The following is a 19,518-nucleotide window of genomic DNA, read 5'->3' on the forward strand; positions in this document are numbered from 1 at the left end:
TAAAATTATTGCTCTCATTCCGACGTTCGCGGCGATATGTAACATGTGCGGCGTAATGGGCGAAATCGTCGTTTTCACATGTATGCGCACCCGACGCCTGTTTGCATGTGTGTAAGTATGGGGGGGACTTTAAAAAAAATTTAATTCTTTTTTATTTGTAACTCTACATTTTTGGGGGGGAAACTTTATTGTTATCACATAGGGGGGTTAGAAAACCCCATTATGTGATAGCAAAATATGTGACAGGTCCTCTTTATGGAGACATCAGGGAGACATCTCTTTTACAACGGCCGGCCGTGAAGTGGTTCAAATCATTTTTTTTATTTTTTATTTATTTTTTACTGTTGGGGGGCTTTGGGAAATATTAGGGGTCCAAACAGACCCCTGACATTTCCCTTATCCACGAGATGTTGAAAGGTGATGCAAGGATAATATATTGAAGGCGGGGAGGGTCTGTGGATAACCTGTATTGGTGCAGATTGGTATGACTATATATATATTGGAGGGCCAGCCCTTGTCCGTGCTTCTTCTGTATAGTATATTGAGGGTGGCAAGGCTCTGTTGAGGACCTATTATAGGGGCAGACTTTTATGTCTATATACACAGGAGGCACAGCTTCACAATATACAGACACTTTTCCCGCTATTACCTTGGCCTTGCACACTGCCTGGTGATCCTTCTCTCTATATATTTTATTGCAGATGGCATTATAATCTGAGAAGCCAATGAACACATATGGGCAATCCTTTTAAACAAGAATGCCGTCTCATTCTAATTAAGTTGGCACGGTCACTTGGAAAATCTCTGTGCTGGGTTATATTGAGTTTAAGACAAGAAGTTTATTGCCATCTGTAAAATGTATAGCTTTACAGCATCAGTTTCAAAGTACTATTCTCTTTATTGCTGCTTTACATAAAAATGCCCAAGATATCATCAAAGTGAAGTAGAGTTGCACGTCCCATCCCTTATTCGCTTTCCTTTTCTTTTTTATGGCACCTGCCCGACATCTTATGTCATGCCATCTCTTATGTCATGTGAGAGTCTTTGGGTTTGGCAATGCGCTGCTAGGCAGAAGAAGTTGCCCTATGTCCAGAAGAAGGGCTGAACTGGGATAAAATAGGCCCGGCATTTTAGACTGAGCAGCCCCATCACGTGACCCCTGACAGGTCCCACATAGGGCTGGGTTCACACCTAGGCGTATCGAATATGAGCGTTTGTCGTGCTTTTCGTGACGCGCATTTTTTTTTCGCAGTAAAAAAAACGCGCGACAAACGCGCGTTTCCAAGGGCTACTTGGCTGTATTCCAATGGAAACGCGCGACAAAAACGCCGCAATGAAGCTCGTGTACCTTTTCAGGCTTAGGCCGTTTTGTAGCGCGTTCAGACGGGCTGAAATACGGAAAGGTGTGAACCATACCCATAGAAAACAATGTAATTTTCATGTTTGAGCGTTTTGTAGAGCGTTTGTAGAGCGTTTGTAGAGCGTTGAACGTGCTACAAAACGGAAAGGTGTGAACCAGGCCAAGAAGTTGAGCCAAACACAGAAGCACAATTGAGAGCCACGGCCAGACACTAGTAAGTACAGGAGGGGTACAGCCGACACACAAGCCTTGCTACAACCAACATTCAAACCTTGCAACAATATAGGAAGCTTGCTAACGAGAAGTTTTGTGATATCAGTACATAGGCCGGACGCTTCTTTTTTCTAGTTGTACCACATCCATAGGCAACTTGCCTCTGTCCCAAGAGGCAGCTTAGTATGCACTAATTATGTGACTAAGTAGATAATCCTTTTTTTTCCTACATAACTTCAGTGTTTCCTTTAAATTTTGTGCTACCTGTACTTCTCCTTGATCTCTTAACACATTTAACAGCCCGTGCAGCATAATCCAGTTTTAATAAGAGGCCAATTCCATCAAGGCAGATATTACAAACGATTTACAAAGTGTGAAATCTGTAATGAGCTTGGCCAATGATACGTGACATGTTTTCCTTATGAATAATTATCTGGAAAAGTCAGGGTGGCCAAACTAAAGAAAGGCAAGAGATAGGTTCAGCGATTAAAACAGCATTCCATGCCTAAATAGCATGTCCATTTTATTAACTGGAAGGAGCCCCTATATGGAGTGACTGGTCCACTTAGCTCAGGCTTGGTGATTGTTGCTGGTTATGAATCCACAAGGATTATACACCTCAATAAACAAGATAAGTAGTGTTACACTTAAATCTAATGCATATGCTCTTGAGCAATGGAGAACAACACTCTGTAGCCTATTAACAAGATGCTCAGCAGCAGCAAATGACGGTTTATGAAAGGTAAAAGGTTAATACGCCCGAAGAATTAATCTGATCATTACAAGCACTCTGCCTGCCAATTGAGCACGGAATGAATGGTCTGACCTTTGCACTGTCAAATAAACCTATTTCATTGCGTTTGACTGGGCACCAAAGGCCAAGCAGAGAAAACAAATGCGGGCTGTTGATTAGCAAGGTGTCTGACCCCGCATTGGAGAAGATCAACAAGTAAATGAGGCCGTTATTGAATAGTAAATTGTACCTGGCAGTCATACACAATGCATTCAACTATTTCTTGGGCAAAGCCAACTCTTAGCAACAAGCAATGAGCAACATGATGGATTCAGCTATTTCACGGGCAGAACCAACTCTAAGCAATGAGTGACATGATGGCAGCCAACAATCAATAGAGCCACTAGGTCAGGGGTAGTTAACCATGGCACACCAGGTGTGCTGAAACTACAAAGCCCACCATGCTTATGCCTCTGTAGGTCATACCTGTGGGAGTGTCAGGTTTTCTTACTCTTCCTTGTCCAGTTGCTTGCAGCATGGCTTGTTTGACTGGCACTGTTTGCTCCTCTTTGGCGCCCTCTTATGACCAAACGCATTAACACCATCATTCTGCAACTGCTGAAAAAACTTCTAACTAATTCCTGTCCCAGAGTGATGATGCAACCACCAGTTCACTATTTTTCCTAGCAGCTTGTCCATTTAGTCTCTGCGCTTGCATTTGTTCTGATCAACCAAGTGCTGTGCAGCTGTTCCTGTTCTCCGTGTATGACCCTGGCTGACTGATCTCCTTGCTATTGTTTCCATACATCCTGCTCTCAGTGTTTCCTGACCTGGTTTGGCTGACTACCCACTTTGGCTTCTGACCTCTGGCTTCACACTCACACAGTCCTGGACTTTCTCCTTTTATTTGTTTAAACCTGCACTTTAGGTTTCTGTCTGGTTTCTCGGTTCCCTAACAGGCTGTCAGAGTCTGGCAATGCCTCATGGGACTTGTAGTTCTAAAACAGCTGGAGAGCTGAGGTTGCCCAATGTATTTGAGCAGCAGAGATCATGAAACAGAAGAAGCCAACATTAAAGTGGACCTAGCTTCAGATCTATTTTTTCATGTTAGAGAGGAACCCCCCCCTCTCTTATGGCCTCTTACTTGTGACGCTGTGTTCTCTTGAATAAACACACTTACCTGGCCAGCGAATCCAGCGTTGCCCTGCTGGAAGATGATGCTCTGCTGATGCCGTCTGGGACCACGGCCACCATCTTCCTTCACTCAGTCATTGGGGTCTGTGGAGGCTAACAGAAGCCTTGCTGTTGAAACCAAACTCCCAGGCTGAAGTGGTAAAGGAAGTAGAGCAAAACTTGTTTTATGTATACAAATGTTACAGTCGCCCTGCAAAAGACAGCAAAATTAACAGAAAATAACATTTTGCTCATTAAAACGTTTGCGAGGATATTATTCAGAACTTTTACACAAAAGCTGATACATTTGCCCAGCGACTTTTTTTGTAAATAGACCCCTTTGTGTATAGGCCTAACGGAAATCAGTAAAGCAATGCAATATTAAAATCACTCATCAACCATCATGACTTTCCCATTAAAACCTTTTCATTCCTAAGTTCATTAAAGCCAAAATGCTGATTTAACGACTTACAATGAATGCTGTTCCTTGATGTTTAAAAGTTTTAGTTTCCTGCAGAATCAGCTGTTCCCCTGAGCTTTGGCCCTAATATCCTGTTTAGGGTGATTACTTTTGCATGCAGGGACCTGTGGAGCAACCCTTGTGTGTGCTAGTAAGCATCCACACAGGCATAGCATGGCAAGCCTTTCCCCTATTCCCTACTCCCCTTTATTCCGTCCTCCTCCTCCATTCTACCTTCCCCAAGCTCGTAGATGCATGGCTGCTGGAGACTGCTCTGTCTATGTAATCGTGTACTGGACAGCAAGTTCAGAGAAGTGGATCTCAGAGAGCTAGAGGTGTTCAGAAACATGATGACTGTATGTGTTTGGCCAAAAATGTATACAAATACTTTGCCATGCAATGTATATTTGTATAATATTCTGCAACTTAAATCATTTTGTTATAACAAAATAATATTTAGTAGAAAAATCTTTTTTTTTTAAATGTTTTTCCTAAAGCACCTAAAACATAAAAGTAAACATAATGCACAAGTTATGTTACCTTGAACCTTGTCAAGGTAATACTGTGACGGCTCGCTGGACTTTCCATGACATTTGACTTTGAAAGTAACAGTTTGATTTCTGTAAAAGTTTTACCTCTGTAACAGCGGATGAAAGGGGAATGCAAAAGACACAGACTCATTACATGGATTTTTGTGGGTGTTTAGTGCCTGACTGTTATCTGTAAAATTATTCATGCTAGAACTCCAGTCTCTGGAAGATCACAGAGATGGCTTGGATTGGCAACTCAAAGCCAACCTGTTCTTCGCCCGTGTAGGACAATGCACCTGGTTCACGAAGGTTCACTTTTCCAACCAGCAGCACATACTCACTATTTCTTTCAGCAGCACATACTCACCATTTCTTTGCTGTTCTGGTTTTCTTATAAGGAGAGGCAAAATATTAATACTGTCAGGTATGGGGGAGCATGTGACTTACTCCCCTTTCTCTCACATGACATCAATGGGACGAGGTGATTGGGCACTCAGGCATACAGTGATGTCACATTTATTTATTCATATAATGCAGACAATTTACACAGCACTTTACGTAGAGCACATTCATATCAGTCCCTGCCCCCAAGGAGCTTACAATCTAAGGTTCTTATCTCACATGCATACACATACTAAGGCCTATTGTGACAGAAGCCAATTAAGCCTCCAGCAATACATGGCAGTAGGGAGTCCTTAACACTGTTTAAGCTCCAAGTTGTGACTTGTAGTCTAATGGGGCTCATTTTCTTAGATCCTGGGATATGAATGGGTCACTGGGGAAGCTGAGGGTGTTAAAATAATTAGCACAGCAGGTTCTAAACATTCAACTATGGCACATATTCTCAACAAGCAGTAAATAAGCTTTAACACAACCCCTCACTGACCTATATATCTCAATTACTCTGGAACAAGTTGGGTCTCAGCAGTCTGCTCTCTCCTCTCTTCCTGTTTTTTCCTTGTTTACATTAGAGCTTAAAGTTAAATTCAGGAGTTAAATCTTAAAAATATATTCAAGTACCTTAACTATTAACAAAAATGTATCTTATTTGTGTATCGCTCGGCTGTAGATCCTCAAATCATCTCTGAATTGGTGCTGACACTGTCCTTCCTTCTGGAGGGGGGCTACTTTTGTTCCCCGTGGTCCCTGTGTGTGTTGTAAAGTAGCCACCGCTCCAAGCTCACTCCCATGATGGACTACGATCTCAATACAAATTAGTAAACATAATGTGAGATTGTGCATCGCAGCAGCGAGCTCAGAGCGTTGACTACTTTACAACAAACGCAGGGACCATGGGGAACAAAGACAGAGAAAATGGGGTGCAGGGGATGTTGAGAGGAGTCAGAAGCAACATGATATAAAGGGAATATGTTGATTCAGGGTGTCCATTGCTGCAGACTGCAAAATGACTGCTCATCTTCTTGTATTAAAAAGCAATTCTCTTTATAATAAGTCTTGGCATTACTGGCATTGTAAGGGCCTCTTGGCGGGCCCGGAATGAGGTATTCATTCTCTTTTCCTAATGTCTCCTTTTTCCGTATCCTTGTTAACTTTCTTTCTAGTCTTTACCTTTTTTTCTTGGACTCTTTTTTTTATTCTTGTGGTGCTCCAAGTGATCCATCTTTGCCTTCCCTCAGTGATTCCTCCTCTCCATTTTTCCTTTTCTTATCCTTGGAGTCAATAGGCAGTTGTAGTTCACTTATACTTTTCAAGTCTTTATTTGGCCTTCCTCTCTTCTCTGCTATTCTCTTTGCTTTCTTTCTTCTTTTCTCTTACCTTTTGTATTATTCCTTTTATGTTAAAAATATTATTCACAAGTGGTGGATTTCTGCTATAGTACCAAGCATTGGTCTTCATGCCCTCTTGGTTAGGCATTTGCTGCTGATAGTGCTGGGGTGGTGCTTTGTAGTGGATGCGATGGGAAGGGTGGAAACAACTGTGTAGAGCTGTGCTGTTAACAGCTGTCCAGTCCTGCCCAGCTCATTGACGTCACTGGTTGCCAGGAACTTGGCGGGACAGGATCTTGTCTGGACAGGAGCTGGGTGGGGGCGAAAGCCTGACAGAGCATCACAGGTTGCTAAGAGCTCTTAGCAACCTGAGACGCTATGGGCCGCCCTCTGCTGCCCCCTTACACATGCTGCCCCCCTAATGGGATGCCGCCTGAGGCTGCCTAATTATGAGGACTGCCCATATTAGGCTAGGAGTAGCCCCACTGCAAGGGTTAATAATAATTTCCCTCAATGTTCTGGTTTAACTACAAGCTTGCCATGTATATTGCAAATTTCACATGTCTGATTGCTAATAATGGCAGATCCAAGGAGTGAATTGCATTGGAAGGCATTTCATAATCCAATATGAAAGCATTGCATGTGAGAGATAAAAGCAAATGAAATATAGAAATGAAATGACGCCCGCTGGGATCAATAATGGCCCTTTTTTTTGTCTGGCGTGCTTTTAGTAATTGTTTACTAAGTGTGTGACAAGACCAGACTGAAAAATGGTTTATTTGACTCACGCTGATACGGAGAAGAAGCCATGGCTTTGATAAAGTAAAGTAAAGTAATAGCTGAGATTGTGGCCAGAGACAGACAAAGGGACACAAATAGCCGCTATTATTTGTATTTGGAAATTCATCAATGCGTTACATCACGTCTGTCCGAAGACGCTTTTGTGTGTGTATTGAAGCTTTTGGGTTACAAATGGCAAAAGACTCTGTGAAATATTCAATTTTTTCCTTTAGCTAAAATGTATGCTAAGCTAAGAAGTCAATAGCTGGCACTGAGAGGTACCCTAGTATACCCATACCTACTACCAACATGTACCTCCAAAACAGATGCTCCCCGGCCACCATCCGACTAGTTAGCACTGCAGCTGGACAGTCACGTTGCCGCAATGCTTTGCTTTGCCCCATGGCAAAACGTACACAGCATGACGCATTGCCACCTACCAAACGCAACCATTCATGTGTATAGGACAAGGCCAAATGCCTGTTGTATGGTCGCAGCATGATAGTTGCATGTAAAATCACTTGGGATAAAAAACAAAACAAGCATTTAGGAGGCGGCATATCACATCCTGAACGCCTGGGAGTTACTGCTCTTCCGCCCTCCGAAAATACATCCACCACGGAGGGGTGGTAAAGTCTGCCATTCATGTGAATGAGGCCTAAGGGCATAGGATGTAGGCAAAGGACAATCACATTTGCTTCTCTTAGTTCTGATTTTGCTGTTACAGGGATATAATCTCTCTATCTATCTATCTATCTATCTATCTATCTATCTATCTATCTATCTATCTATCTATCTATCTATCTATCTATCTATCTACCTATCTATCTATCTATCTATCTATCTATCTATCTATCTATCTATCTATCTATCTATCTATCTATCTATCTTATAGATAAAATATAGGAGCCAGTAAGGCCATTCTTGAAACCATTAAACATGATTTTATTGATAACAGTATCAATGTTTTTCTATATTTCAGTATGTCTTTTATCCCAGAATTACCTGTCTGTCAGTCAGCCTACATACATCTATTTTAGAATTATCTGTCCCGTGTCCATAGTTATTCTGTTTCCATCCTTCATGCAATATTTTATGTCACACTTATCAGAATGGAGAATACTTTGTCCTCAGCAGAGAGACATTTCCGCTCTGACATTCTGCAGAGTTTTCTCCTGGTAATCCTGGAAGTTTTATTTTTACATTATACACGATTAATCTGGATTTATGCTTCACCGCGTTCCGCACCTTTCATTTTTTTTCTGCTTGTTATGGAAAATATGATTGCTTTGTTTTTTAGGTGTAATGGTTTCCTGCAGTTGTTTTCAGACGCAGTACAGTCCAAAAACCGAATGAAATACAATGGCGGTATAATGCCACAGAAATTAGCCTCTGTGTTGTTTTCTCTCTTCTCAGAGAAATATTTTTACCTCATTACTTGGAATGGTTTCACCTTGGTATGGAAATCTCCTCGCTATATATTTTTAAACTGTGCTTTATTTATTGAAGATGCCGGGCGGGCATTTTTCTTCCTGTGTCGGTGTATTTGGGCCGCTCTGGTACAAATTGCTGAACAGGGAATGGAGAAGCTATTTATTCTGGGGGTAATGATGCTCGGCTCCTATCAGCGGAGCGCGTACGAAGAATCAGAGAAAACTAAAGACTGAATTGATTTCTTCAGCCTTCACCCCGCAAATTTTTTTGGACTGTTTCAATCTTTCACGATTTGATTTCCTTTCTAAAGTTATAATGATAAGGTTGGTCATAAACTGCTCAGTACATCCACCAATGCAATGTCCTGATCCCATACTCAACTGAGAATAGGGCAGGCGACCCTAAACTGCAATAATGATAATAATGTAAATATGTTTCTGCTAATTAATGCGGTCGTAGCTGTGCATTCATTAGGCCTTATCTTTAAAGGATAAGTTCACCTTTTACAAAAATTAAAGAAATGCATAATTAATAATATATATTAAAAAAAATAAGTATTTCCTTAATATTTGCATTTAAGCCTGGAAAGCATTACAATTGTGATCACTCGATCACAGCTGCAAAGCTCAGGCTTCTGCACATTCTCTCCCAGGCAGAGCTCGTACGGAGGTACAGAGTTTCAGTTAGGAGAGATGGGTGAAGAACGGCTGGACTTCAAACTGCATCCAGCCGCCTTCGCCCTAGGTAGTTGCGGGAAGATGGGCAGCTCTACCTAGAGCAGTGGTTCTTAACCTGTGTAATCTCAGGATCCACATTTGTCTTCGGTCATTAAGTCGCGACCCAAGTCACACTGCAATGGAACGTACGGCATTAGATTAATGCACTGTACCAGTGTGAACGGGCCCTCAAAAACACTGACATACATACACAGACACAATCTCACTTTTTTTTTAACTACCTCCCGGCCAGCCGCTGTGTATACACTGCCTGCCGACAGGTAGGGGATCTAAACACCTGGTCTTCAAGCAGTTAAGGTCCACCGAGTCTGCCTGCCTTACTAGAACTGGAATGGATCCTCAGCCTGTGATAAAGTGTGGGCTGCTGTGCTGTGACAGAGCTCCATCCATATGTGCATTGCTGGTACAGCTCCCTTGTGTACCCTGTATAGATGCCAGGATCCAGAATGTGATATCACTCCGGTCCAGGCACCTCTACAGGACACGTGAGGGAGCTGTAAGCAATGCACGTATGGATGGCGCTCCCTCGCAACCATACCTCCATTCCACCTCAGCTGACACTCAGCGCTGGGAAGCATATTTTGAATGTCTGGTGGCGCGAGAACTGACAGTGCTGCGCTAGGGAGAGGCAGAGAAGCCTCTCACCTAAAAAGGTGGAAAGCATGTGGAGACCCACTGATCACGGGTCGCGACACACTTTAGGGTCAAGACCCACCAGTTGAGAACCTAGAGGATGTCCATGCTGACCTGTGCCCACCACCTACAATGAGTATGTGTGCATCAGAACTGGACCACAGAGAAATGGAAGAAAGTGGCTTGGTCTGATGAATCACGTTTTCTTCATCATGTGGATGGCTGGGTGCGTGTGTGTCACTTACCTGGGAAAGAGATGGTACCAGGATGCACTATGGGAAGAAGGCAAGCCGGCGGAGTGATGCTTCGGGCAATGTTCTGCTGTCATGATAGACTACAGTCTCGCATTTAGTTTACTAATTTATATTGATGTTGAAGTTTATCATGGGAGTGAGCTTGGAGCGGTGACTACCTTACAACACACACAGACTCCATGAGGAGCACAAGTAGCCATCCTCCAGAAGGAAGGACAGCGTCAGCATGAATTAAATGAGAACTCTGGACAAACCTTTTTTGGCTATAGCTCTCTTTGAGGTCACAGGAGGACATATACTAATGTTCTCCTGTGACCCAAAACTCAGCATATAGGGGGATATTGCGGAGAGCCGCGCTGCAGCCAGGAAATATATTGTTGGGATCCACCCCACCAACTGATTGACAGCTGGCTCTGCCTCTCTAGACTGCAGAGTACACAGGAACTTGTACGTTCTGCAGTTTTATCTCAAGCAGTGTTATCAGCCCTGCCCAGGTTACCTCTGTGAACTACAGAACACCTCTCCCCTATTATGTTATGGAGATGAGTAGAGAGGGAAGTGTTTTGTACACGAAACACACTTCCTATGGTGACTATGCTTCTCCTCCATAGGTACAGTACAGTAAGGGGCAGAGGCATAACTAGAAACCTCAGGGCCCGGGTGCATGAAACCATGAAGGCGTAACTAAGCCTATTGCTACCAAAATATATCCCGCAATTACGGTAAAGCCTGTTCCCATCACTGGCAGACCTACCAGGGTCGCAGCGGTCGCATTTGCATATTAGGAACTGCCTCAGGCTTCCATTTATTATAGGGACCGCCCTGAATGTACAGTAGGCAAAGCACCTGTAAAAAAAATAAGTTAGCAGTCCTTCAGTCCTCACTCCTTCCGTTGACTGTTTAGTTGCCTATCATGGAAATTAACAACTTAATGGCCAACTGAAGGAGTGCACACGGCAGGCTGACAGCGCTTCTACTAATGCCGAAGCAGTGGCTTAGTGTTGTTACTGGCAGGATCTCCAAATAAGAAACTTCACAACAGATTCCCAAAAAATTATGTATACAGTGAAGCAAGATGCTAAACATTCTAAAAATAGGTCTAAAGGTCATAAACACTTTAAAGATTGTTTAGTTGTAGAAAGAGTGGACTACAATGTACAAAATATTAGCATATAAGGATCACTTAATAATTTCCAGAATTATTTTCACTTCTGGTGTCTTTTTCCTGTGTGTATTGTGATGAGTCCACCATAGCATGACAGCTGAAGCTATTAAAGTAAGAACACATGAGTTTATTATACACAGCAGAACAAAGAGGAGCCAATATCACACTTCATCATCCGTTTTATGATGGCCGTTTGTGTTGTATTTGAATTTGCTTTAGTAATATGCAATTAATTACATTTATCGTTTTCATGTTAACAGCATTTTGCAGCCTTGACAAAGTCTAATGAAAGCAGCTCATGTAATCGTTTTCTTCTCTCGTCGATCCAGGTCCCATCAGCAGCATCTTAGTGAACAAGTATGGCAGCCGCCCGGTGGTCATAGCAGGGGGCCTCCTCAGCGGACTGGGCATGATCCTTGCCACATTCAGCACCAGCATTTTACAGCTTTACATCTTTGTCGGAGTGCTTGCAGGTAATGAACCATTATATCCTCAATTCCTCTATGTAATCTGTTGTAACATATGGATTTGTCAGTGAACTGTTGACAGGACAATCGATCGGCAGATTTATGACGTACGTTTTATGAAAAGAGTCAGATGCTGAAAAATTGTATTGACATTAGTCAGAATATTACATTAACATGTGACAAATCGGGTATTATATGGTGCGTTTCTATATGTTCATTAGGGTAATGGTGTTGATTATATAATAAATGTTAGCAGTTAATGGCCGGGGTTATTGTGTTCATGAATCTGCTATTTGCAATAAAGTGAAAAAGATTTGGATAGAGTGGTGAAGGGTTAGAACCACCACCTGGTTTACTCTCTCTCTGATTGTCCTGATTACCAATGTCACTGGGAAGGGAAGGTAAATCCCAAGATTTGAGGTTGCATTCAGAACAAGAAAGCGTCCATTAAGAGGATTTCCATCACATTGAAAGATATTCACCTCCACAGTAAAGAAAATCTGGCCGTACACCACTTGTTACGCTCAAAAACTCAGTTATTCAGACTTGCACAGCTCGGCTCAGGCCCATTCCTTTGTCCACCCCACTAATGCATTTTGCCCTATTCAGGGCTTAGACGTAGAGAGGTGTGCATGGAGCCGGCTTTCTGGCCAATCAGGAAGCCGTGCGCAGTGTATAATAACGCAGCGTCGGCTTCCTGATACCAAAAGTATTGGGCTAGGCATCGGAGCATTTGGGCGAGTACGAGTACTCGCCCAATTACTCAGCATTGGCACCGATACTAGTATCGTTATACGTGCATCCCTACTAAATTGCATACATGTGAATCAAGACAAGATCCTTATCAGCTTATACCAGACTTAGAACAAAGACCCATGACAGGATCCTTATCAGGACACCAGACTTTGGGGGTTAACAGTCTGTTCCAGTCACGAGAAACTGTCAGCCCTGATAACAGAAAAATGTATGTCTTTTAGACAGTCACAATGTATGTACAAAAAAGGAGGGGTATCAGCCTCTCCTCATATGAAATTTAAAATGAACTCATTATAATATACAAAATGGAGGTTATAAAACAAAATGGAACCTAGACAATACACTTTTCTACTACATCACCACAACACACTTGACTGCCTCCTTCTGCTGCTTCTCACTTTCCTAGTCTGAGTTCTTCTGTATTGCTGCAAGAGGTTGATACCAAGCCCAATTCAAGTACTTACACTGCTTACACTTAAGAATACATTTAATAATCTTAATAATAAATAGAGAGCCGCGTTCAATTGTGTCTTTTTATATCTGCTTGGAGTTCAGCTTTAACTGAGAAAAGGAGTCAAATTAGCAAAAAAGAATTTTGTTGGTGACTTCAAATCATTTTAATGGCAAGTCAGCAAGACAAGAGCCGAGTAGGATGCGAACACATACTAATTAATGCTAGTAAAATGAGATGGTAATACATTAGATTTGTGTCAGTGGAAAATTAATGATGAGATAATAGGGAGCTCTAATTGATTATTTCCTAAATGGGTAGTTGGCATTCAACCTGGTGGTTGGCATTCAACCTAAATTTGCATAACATGTTACATTTCATAAATCCAGAGCATCTCCAAAAAATGTGATAAATGTTTTTTTTCTAAATGTCAAAAGTTCCATAAAGTAAAACTCCTTTAAATACCATTTGTTCCATAATTCACATCTGTACACAACTCTGGATTGCTGGCTGTGTGAAATAAGCAAAATTGTAGGCTGGTGCTACAACGGAAAATTTGAGTAGTTGGTGCTATTAATACAGCTAGCAATTAGACCTAATAGTAGCAATAGAACTCTAACCAGGTGGGAGAATGGCTCCCCGTTGAATAAACTACACAAGTAGCACATAATAGGCATAATTGTGCAATGCCCCAATGAGTGTGGGTGATCGGTACTACATGCTGATAGTGAAGCTTACACCATAGAAGTCATTTTTACATCTATTTTATGATTGATCACCACTGGAGAATTGCCTGTGCAGCTCTAGACTGAATGATTCAGTCTATCAAGGCCAGTGGTTCTCAGCCTGAGGTCTGATTAAGGTCCTCTGTGTTCTCAAGAGATTTAGGAATCTTTTGAGGCAACCTAGAGTTATTTGTCTGTAACTGGAGAAGAATCAGCTTGACCTATGCTTGTAGAGACTCCTTTACAAATAAGAGTAAGCAAATAATGTGCTTACTGGTGTTAAAAATATAACTGTGCTGGTAAAAATAAAATTTGGCAGATGTGCGCTACCTCGCAAACTATAACCAGGTACCTGCTCATCAGCACAATGTCACTCTAGTTCTGTGTCCTATGCTGAAGGCAAGGTTGTGGGCCCCACTCAGGGTAGCCACCATACTCTATGAGCCAACCTGCAGAAGACCTCATTCATTTATCTTCAGCTTATGAAGTGCTACAGCGCAGCACTTTATTATTAGTGAAGTCGGAGGCACAGTGTAAACACTGTGTGCAAGTCACTTTGGGCAATGGTTTCATTGTGAGAGTGAGTAAGTACAGGCAGTCAATTGCAAGGGAGTCCATATCTGCCTGTTGGTAACTAAGTTTTGTTATACCAACGAAAAGTTATTGTTTAAAGAAGAACTCCAGAAAAATTAAAAACTCCCTCCACACTGCAAGGGTTAAGTGCTCGTTTTGTCTAGGGGACTCAAATTAAGCAGATTTACTTGATCATCCGTCCTGCCAGCTCCCTCTAGACCGGTCCCCTCAGTCTCTTCTCCCCTAGGCTCCGGCAGTCTAAGGACCACTGACATCATCACGTCTTATGCAGGTTCCACTGACCTTGCAAAGTGAACAGCCTATTTCTGGGGTAATTCAACCCGTTGTGTCATATAGATCAGAAATAATTGCAGCATTTATATTATTAACAATACATTTCTTTGGGTTCTGAGACCTGTTTATGGTGACGTTATTCATCAATTTTATTATATATTATTATATGATATTATTCCTTGTGCTATTATTCCTTATGCTAAAGTTATTTGTTCATATTGTGCAGGGTTTGGCTTCTCTATGAACCTTCAGCCATCCGTCATCATTGTGGGGAAGTACTTTCTGAAAAGACGACCAATCGCCAATGGCTTGGCCATGGCTGGAAGTCCAGTGGTATTATCAACTCTTGCTCCGCTGAATCAGTTTCTCTTTGACAGGTATGGATGGAGGGGCAGCTTTTTTATCCTGGGTGCCATGCTGTTGAACTGTTGTGTAGCGGGTACACTCTTTCGTCCCATTGGACCAATGGCTTCTAAAAAGAAAAAGGAGAAAGACCCAGAAAAGATTAGCAAAAGTCTAACGGAGCCTGGAAAAACAGAAGATTCGGACAAGAAGGAGAAGGAAGGTTGCCTAACCCGGTTTAACAAAATCTTGGACTTGACTCTTTTTAAGCACAGGGGTTTCTTAATCTACCTCATCGGAAACGTCCTGATGTTCATTGCCTTTTATGCCCCTATTGTGTTTCTTGCTCCTTATGGAAAACATTGTGGTGTTGATGAATATTCAGCTGCCTTTCTCTTGTCCATACTCGCCATCGTTGATATGTTTGCCAGACCGTTAACTGGTGTCATAGCCAACACCAAATGGATAAGGCCGAGAATCCAATACTTCTTCAGCCTTTCTGTGATTTTTAATGGCACATGTCATCTTCTGTGCCCCTTGGCTACTACCTATGCGGGCCTTGTCACGTACTCTGTGTTCTTTGGCTTAGCCTTTGGCATGGTGTGTGCCCTGCTCTTTGAAACCCTTATGGATCTAGTTGGAGCCAAGCGGTTTTCAAGTGCCGTTGGATTGGTCACAATTGTAGAGTGCGTTCCTCTGCTACTGGGCCCACCGATTGGAGGTAAGTTGACAATCTTGCACCTAAAACACAGTTATAATGATGACAAAAATGTATGTAACTAGATGAATAATGGGAAACAGAGCTCGACATTAGTGGGCACCAGGCCTAGTAATGCCAACTTTGTTCCATGGATTTATTTTTATTTAGCATTGGTCAATTGTAGAGCAGCCTTCTCAGAAACCTAATACAGCTCATATATCATGTTTGGCTCTTATGAGAGTTGTTCACAGGAACATGACATTTCCTATACTTTTGGAAAACGTGTGAAGACACAGACTACTACTGAATTCTGCACATTAGGGCAATCACATTTAAAAAATTATCCATACCAGACAGCCAAGATGACCAAACAGGGTACAAATTTGTTCAGCGTTGAATATAAGAAACATATAAACATTGTCCTAGTAAGATATTCTGCACCAAGGACTTATACAATGTCATTTTTCAACACTTGTATATTTAGTCCATAAAACAGCAATACTAAGTACAAAGTTAAAAGCCTTTGGTGCAAAACATAACAAGCCATAACAGCTCTTTATCAAACCTAAAGTATACTTTTTACTTGTAACTTTGTACTGCTGTTTTATGGGCCAAATAAACAAGTTGAAAGAATGACGTAATTACTCCTTGCTGCAGATTTATTTGCTGTCCACACATTGAACAGAAGGTAGCTTATGTGAAATGATATGTTACTGTTGCATGCAGTTAATTTTGAGTTGATGTCTATTTCCTAGTACATCAGCAAAATGGAAAACAGAAAACCCTGATTTCCTGTTTGTGTTAGGCCTTCTGCACAGTTTTTATTCACTCGTCATTACACAGACATTCCTTATCATGTAGAACCAGAAATTAAAATTGTCTGTTCAGCCCATCAGAACCCCTTTGTTGAAGGTATTATTATTATTTATACAGGATTAATATAGTGCCAACAGTTTGCACAGCGCTTTACAAAATAGAGGAAAACAGTACAGTTACAATACAATTTCAATACAGGAGGGCCCTGCTCGTAAGAGCTTACAATCTAGTAGGAGGGGCAAGTGATACAAAAGGTAATAATTGTGTGGGATGAATTAATGGAAGAAGTAAAAGGACAATTATTATGTTGAGGTGGGATAGGCTTCGCTGAAGAGATGAGTTTTCAAGGATCGCTTATAGGTGGACAGGAGTAATTAGGGGATAAGAGGAAAGATTGGGGTAAGGAGTTCCAGGGGATGGGAGACACTCTGGAGGAATCCTTGAGGCAAGCATAGGAGGAGATGCAGAGCAGGTCGCGAGAGTAGCGGAGAGTATGATTTGGTTGATATTTTAAAATGAGGTTGGTGATGTGGCTTCCAAGAGCTATCCAGTCAGTAATAATGTTAGCAACTCACTGATAATTGATGAGCATTACTAAGAAGTTATGTACAATATAAAGGAAGGTAACCCCATAAAAATTATTATTCTGAATATCTATTTTATTTCCTTGCAGGTGCCATTGTGGATGCCCTAGGAGATTACAAGTATATGTTTTTAGAGTGCGGAGCCATCATGGTGTTTGCTGGTCTCTTTCTGTTGGTCGGCAACTTCTACAACTATCGAATGCTCAGGAAGGAGGCTGAAGCAGAAAAGAATGGAGACAAGAAAGATTTGGAAATGAAGGAAGGCGTTGGACTGAAAAAAGACAACTACAGTCAAGTGGCCACTGAAGAAAAGCCAAAAAATGGCAGTGAAATCCCAACCACAAAATTTGAGGCGGAGAAACTAGAAGAAGCCAATGGATCAGGCCACACGTGTTAGAAACACTTGAGGACATTTAGCAAATCCATTTTTTAGGCTTGATGTGCCTGTGTGACTTATTGAAGCTGCATCTGGCAGCCTATATATTACTGTAATATAAGCCGCACCCCATTGTGTGATGTCATGGAATGGGAATGGCCAGAAGCAATAACTTCACAATAAGTACAGGGGGGGAAGCAAAATTAAATATATCAAATGCTGAATTGGGTTTATTTCAAAAGGCTTTCAAAGACAGATAAAATTTTGCAAAGAACAGTAACCCACAGCAACAAATCAGATTTAAAGCCCAACTGTACTTCCACTTTACGTCCGCCACATTCCAGGTACATCAAAACAAAAGGTGTTAACTGTCCTACTGTTTGCTTTTGTTGCAAAGCAGCCTCATCCTGAGTAGAAAAGCCTGTCCCATGCCAGCATGCTGTAGTGAAGAACCCTTGCTCTCTGTGTGGAAGCAGTGGTCTCTCTGCTGAGATCCAACAACACCCCCAACACACACACACACACACTTAAAGCTAGAGCTCTCCAATCAGCAAGAAATATGAGCTTTGCTGACTGCAGAGCTATAGCTCTGACTTAGCAGGGGATGTGTCTACTTTCTGCAGAGAGATCACTGTTTCCACATAGAGAGCAAGTGTCCTTCTACAAAGCATGGTGGCAGGGTACAGGCTTTTTTTTTACTCAGGATGTGACTGCTTTGCAAAGAAAATGAACTGTAAGATATTGCACACCTTTTGTTTTCAGGCACGTGGAATGCATTTAGCTGGTTTAAACTGAAATTTCAGTTAGGCTTTAACTGTACTACAGTCTAATTAGTGCGATATACAGTCTATACTTTGCTATTTGCCGTACTGAACAAGCCAGTGTGTCTGTGTGCCACATTTTACTACAGTTGGGAGAATCAGTGGTCTCCAGAAAATTCTGTAAACAACAAAAAAATTTGAAAGATTCGAGAATCCCGAAGGAAAAGGGAACAATATTTCTAGGCCAGGTAGGAATAAGAAAAATAAGTTTGTAAAATCATTGTGATATATGTAATGCAAAAGGTGTGTGTGGGAGGGGGAGGACGAACCCTCCAAAAATGTAACTATAAATAATGTAATATGTGTAAAATTTTATATTTTAAAAACAAATATTTTTAATACATTCAATATATGATTCTAATGTATATAAGAGTTGCTATTTTTTAATAATCAATGTATTTCCATTTTAAAAACACAATGCTCAAAACAGTGAATGTACATTATGTGAATGAACATTAAAAGAGAATTATGGGGGTATGTGTTTTTCCCCATTGTTCTCTTTAGGGTCACGAGAGGACATATGCTAACCTCCTCCCGTGACCCAAAGCTCAGTATATAGTGGGCTATTGCCCGCTATACACTGAGAGCGCCGCAGCCGGGATGGATCCTGACAATACTGTCGAGATCCTCCCAGCTGCATGAGTGACAGCAGGCCCTGCTTATCTAGAGGCAGAGCCAGCTGTGCCTGCCTACTCCCCTGTCCGTTGCTCCAGTCAGCGCTGGAGGATTGGAGAGGGGAGGGGGGATCCCTGCAGGGAGCGGTGACTGATAGTACCGCAGCAGGAAGGAAGGCTGAGTCTAGTCTCAGCCTCCAGTGCAGGGGTCTCCAAGTACTGGCCCACGAACAAGTACCATTTGGCTCGCAGCTACATGGTCTGCATCTCTTTCAGATGCAGACCGCATAGCTACTCCTGTCAGCGCCGGCAATCACTAGCTCCGTTCGGCCCGTAGCTCAGAGCTGTCAAAGCTCGACAGCCGGCTTGATGCTGATTGGCTGGGAAGTCAGCTTCCCAGCCAATCAGCATCGAGTCAGCCAAACAGCATGGAGCCGACTTCCCGGCAAATCAGGAAGCCAGGCGGGGGGTAATGCCCCGTCTCCCAGCTTCCTGAATTAGCTGGGAAGCTAGCTCCATGATGTTTGGCTGTGAAGATGGCTTCCCTGCCAATCAGCATCGAGCCTGCCAAACATCATGGAGCAGGCTTCTCGGGCAATCAAGAAGCCGGGCGGCAGGTAATGACATGCCTCCTGGCTTCCCGATTGCCCAGGAAGCAGACCCCATGCTAGCAGAAGTACCGGTATCAGTCTACGGTATCGGTGAGTGATAAATATCAGTGCTCGTACTCGATACGAAAAACCGGTATCAGTGCATCCCTAATATATGTATATTGTGTGTGTATTGAGTGCAGGAAAGCA

General features: G+C 42.2%; 1 protein-coding gene across 1 annotated transcript in view; it reads left to right on the forward strand.

Moving 5' to 3' along the window:
• Positions 1–17,431, forward strand: part of LOC108785484 (monocarboxylate transporter 2-like) — a 42,414-nt gene extending 24,983 nt beyond the window's left edge. The window contains exons 3-5 of the mRNA XM_018554568.1: positions 11,529–11,672; positions 14,692–15,528; positions 16,997–17,431. Coding sequence (XP_018410070.1) covers positions 11,529–11,672; positions 14,692–15,528; positions 16,997–17,304 — 1,289 coding nt within the window. The 3' untranslated portion in view covers positions 17,305–17,431. The remainder of the gene's footprint in view (positions 1–11,528; positions 11,673–14,691; positions 15,529–16,996) is intronic.
• The last annotated feature ends 2,087 nt before the right edge of the window (positions 17,432–19,518 follow it).

Source organism: Nanorana parkeri, unplaced genomic scaffold, assembly GCF_000935625.1.
Source record: "Nanorana parkeri isolate BGI_ZX_2015 unplaced genomic scaffold, ASM93562v1 scaffold9, whole genome shotgun sequence".
Taxonomy (NCBI): Eukaryota; Metazoa; Chordata; class Amphibia; order Anura; family Dicroglossidae; genus Nanorana; species Nanorana parkeri.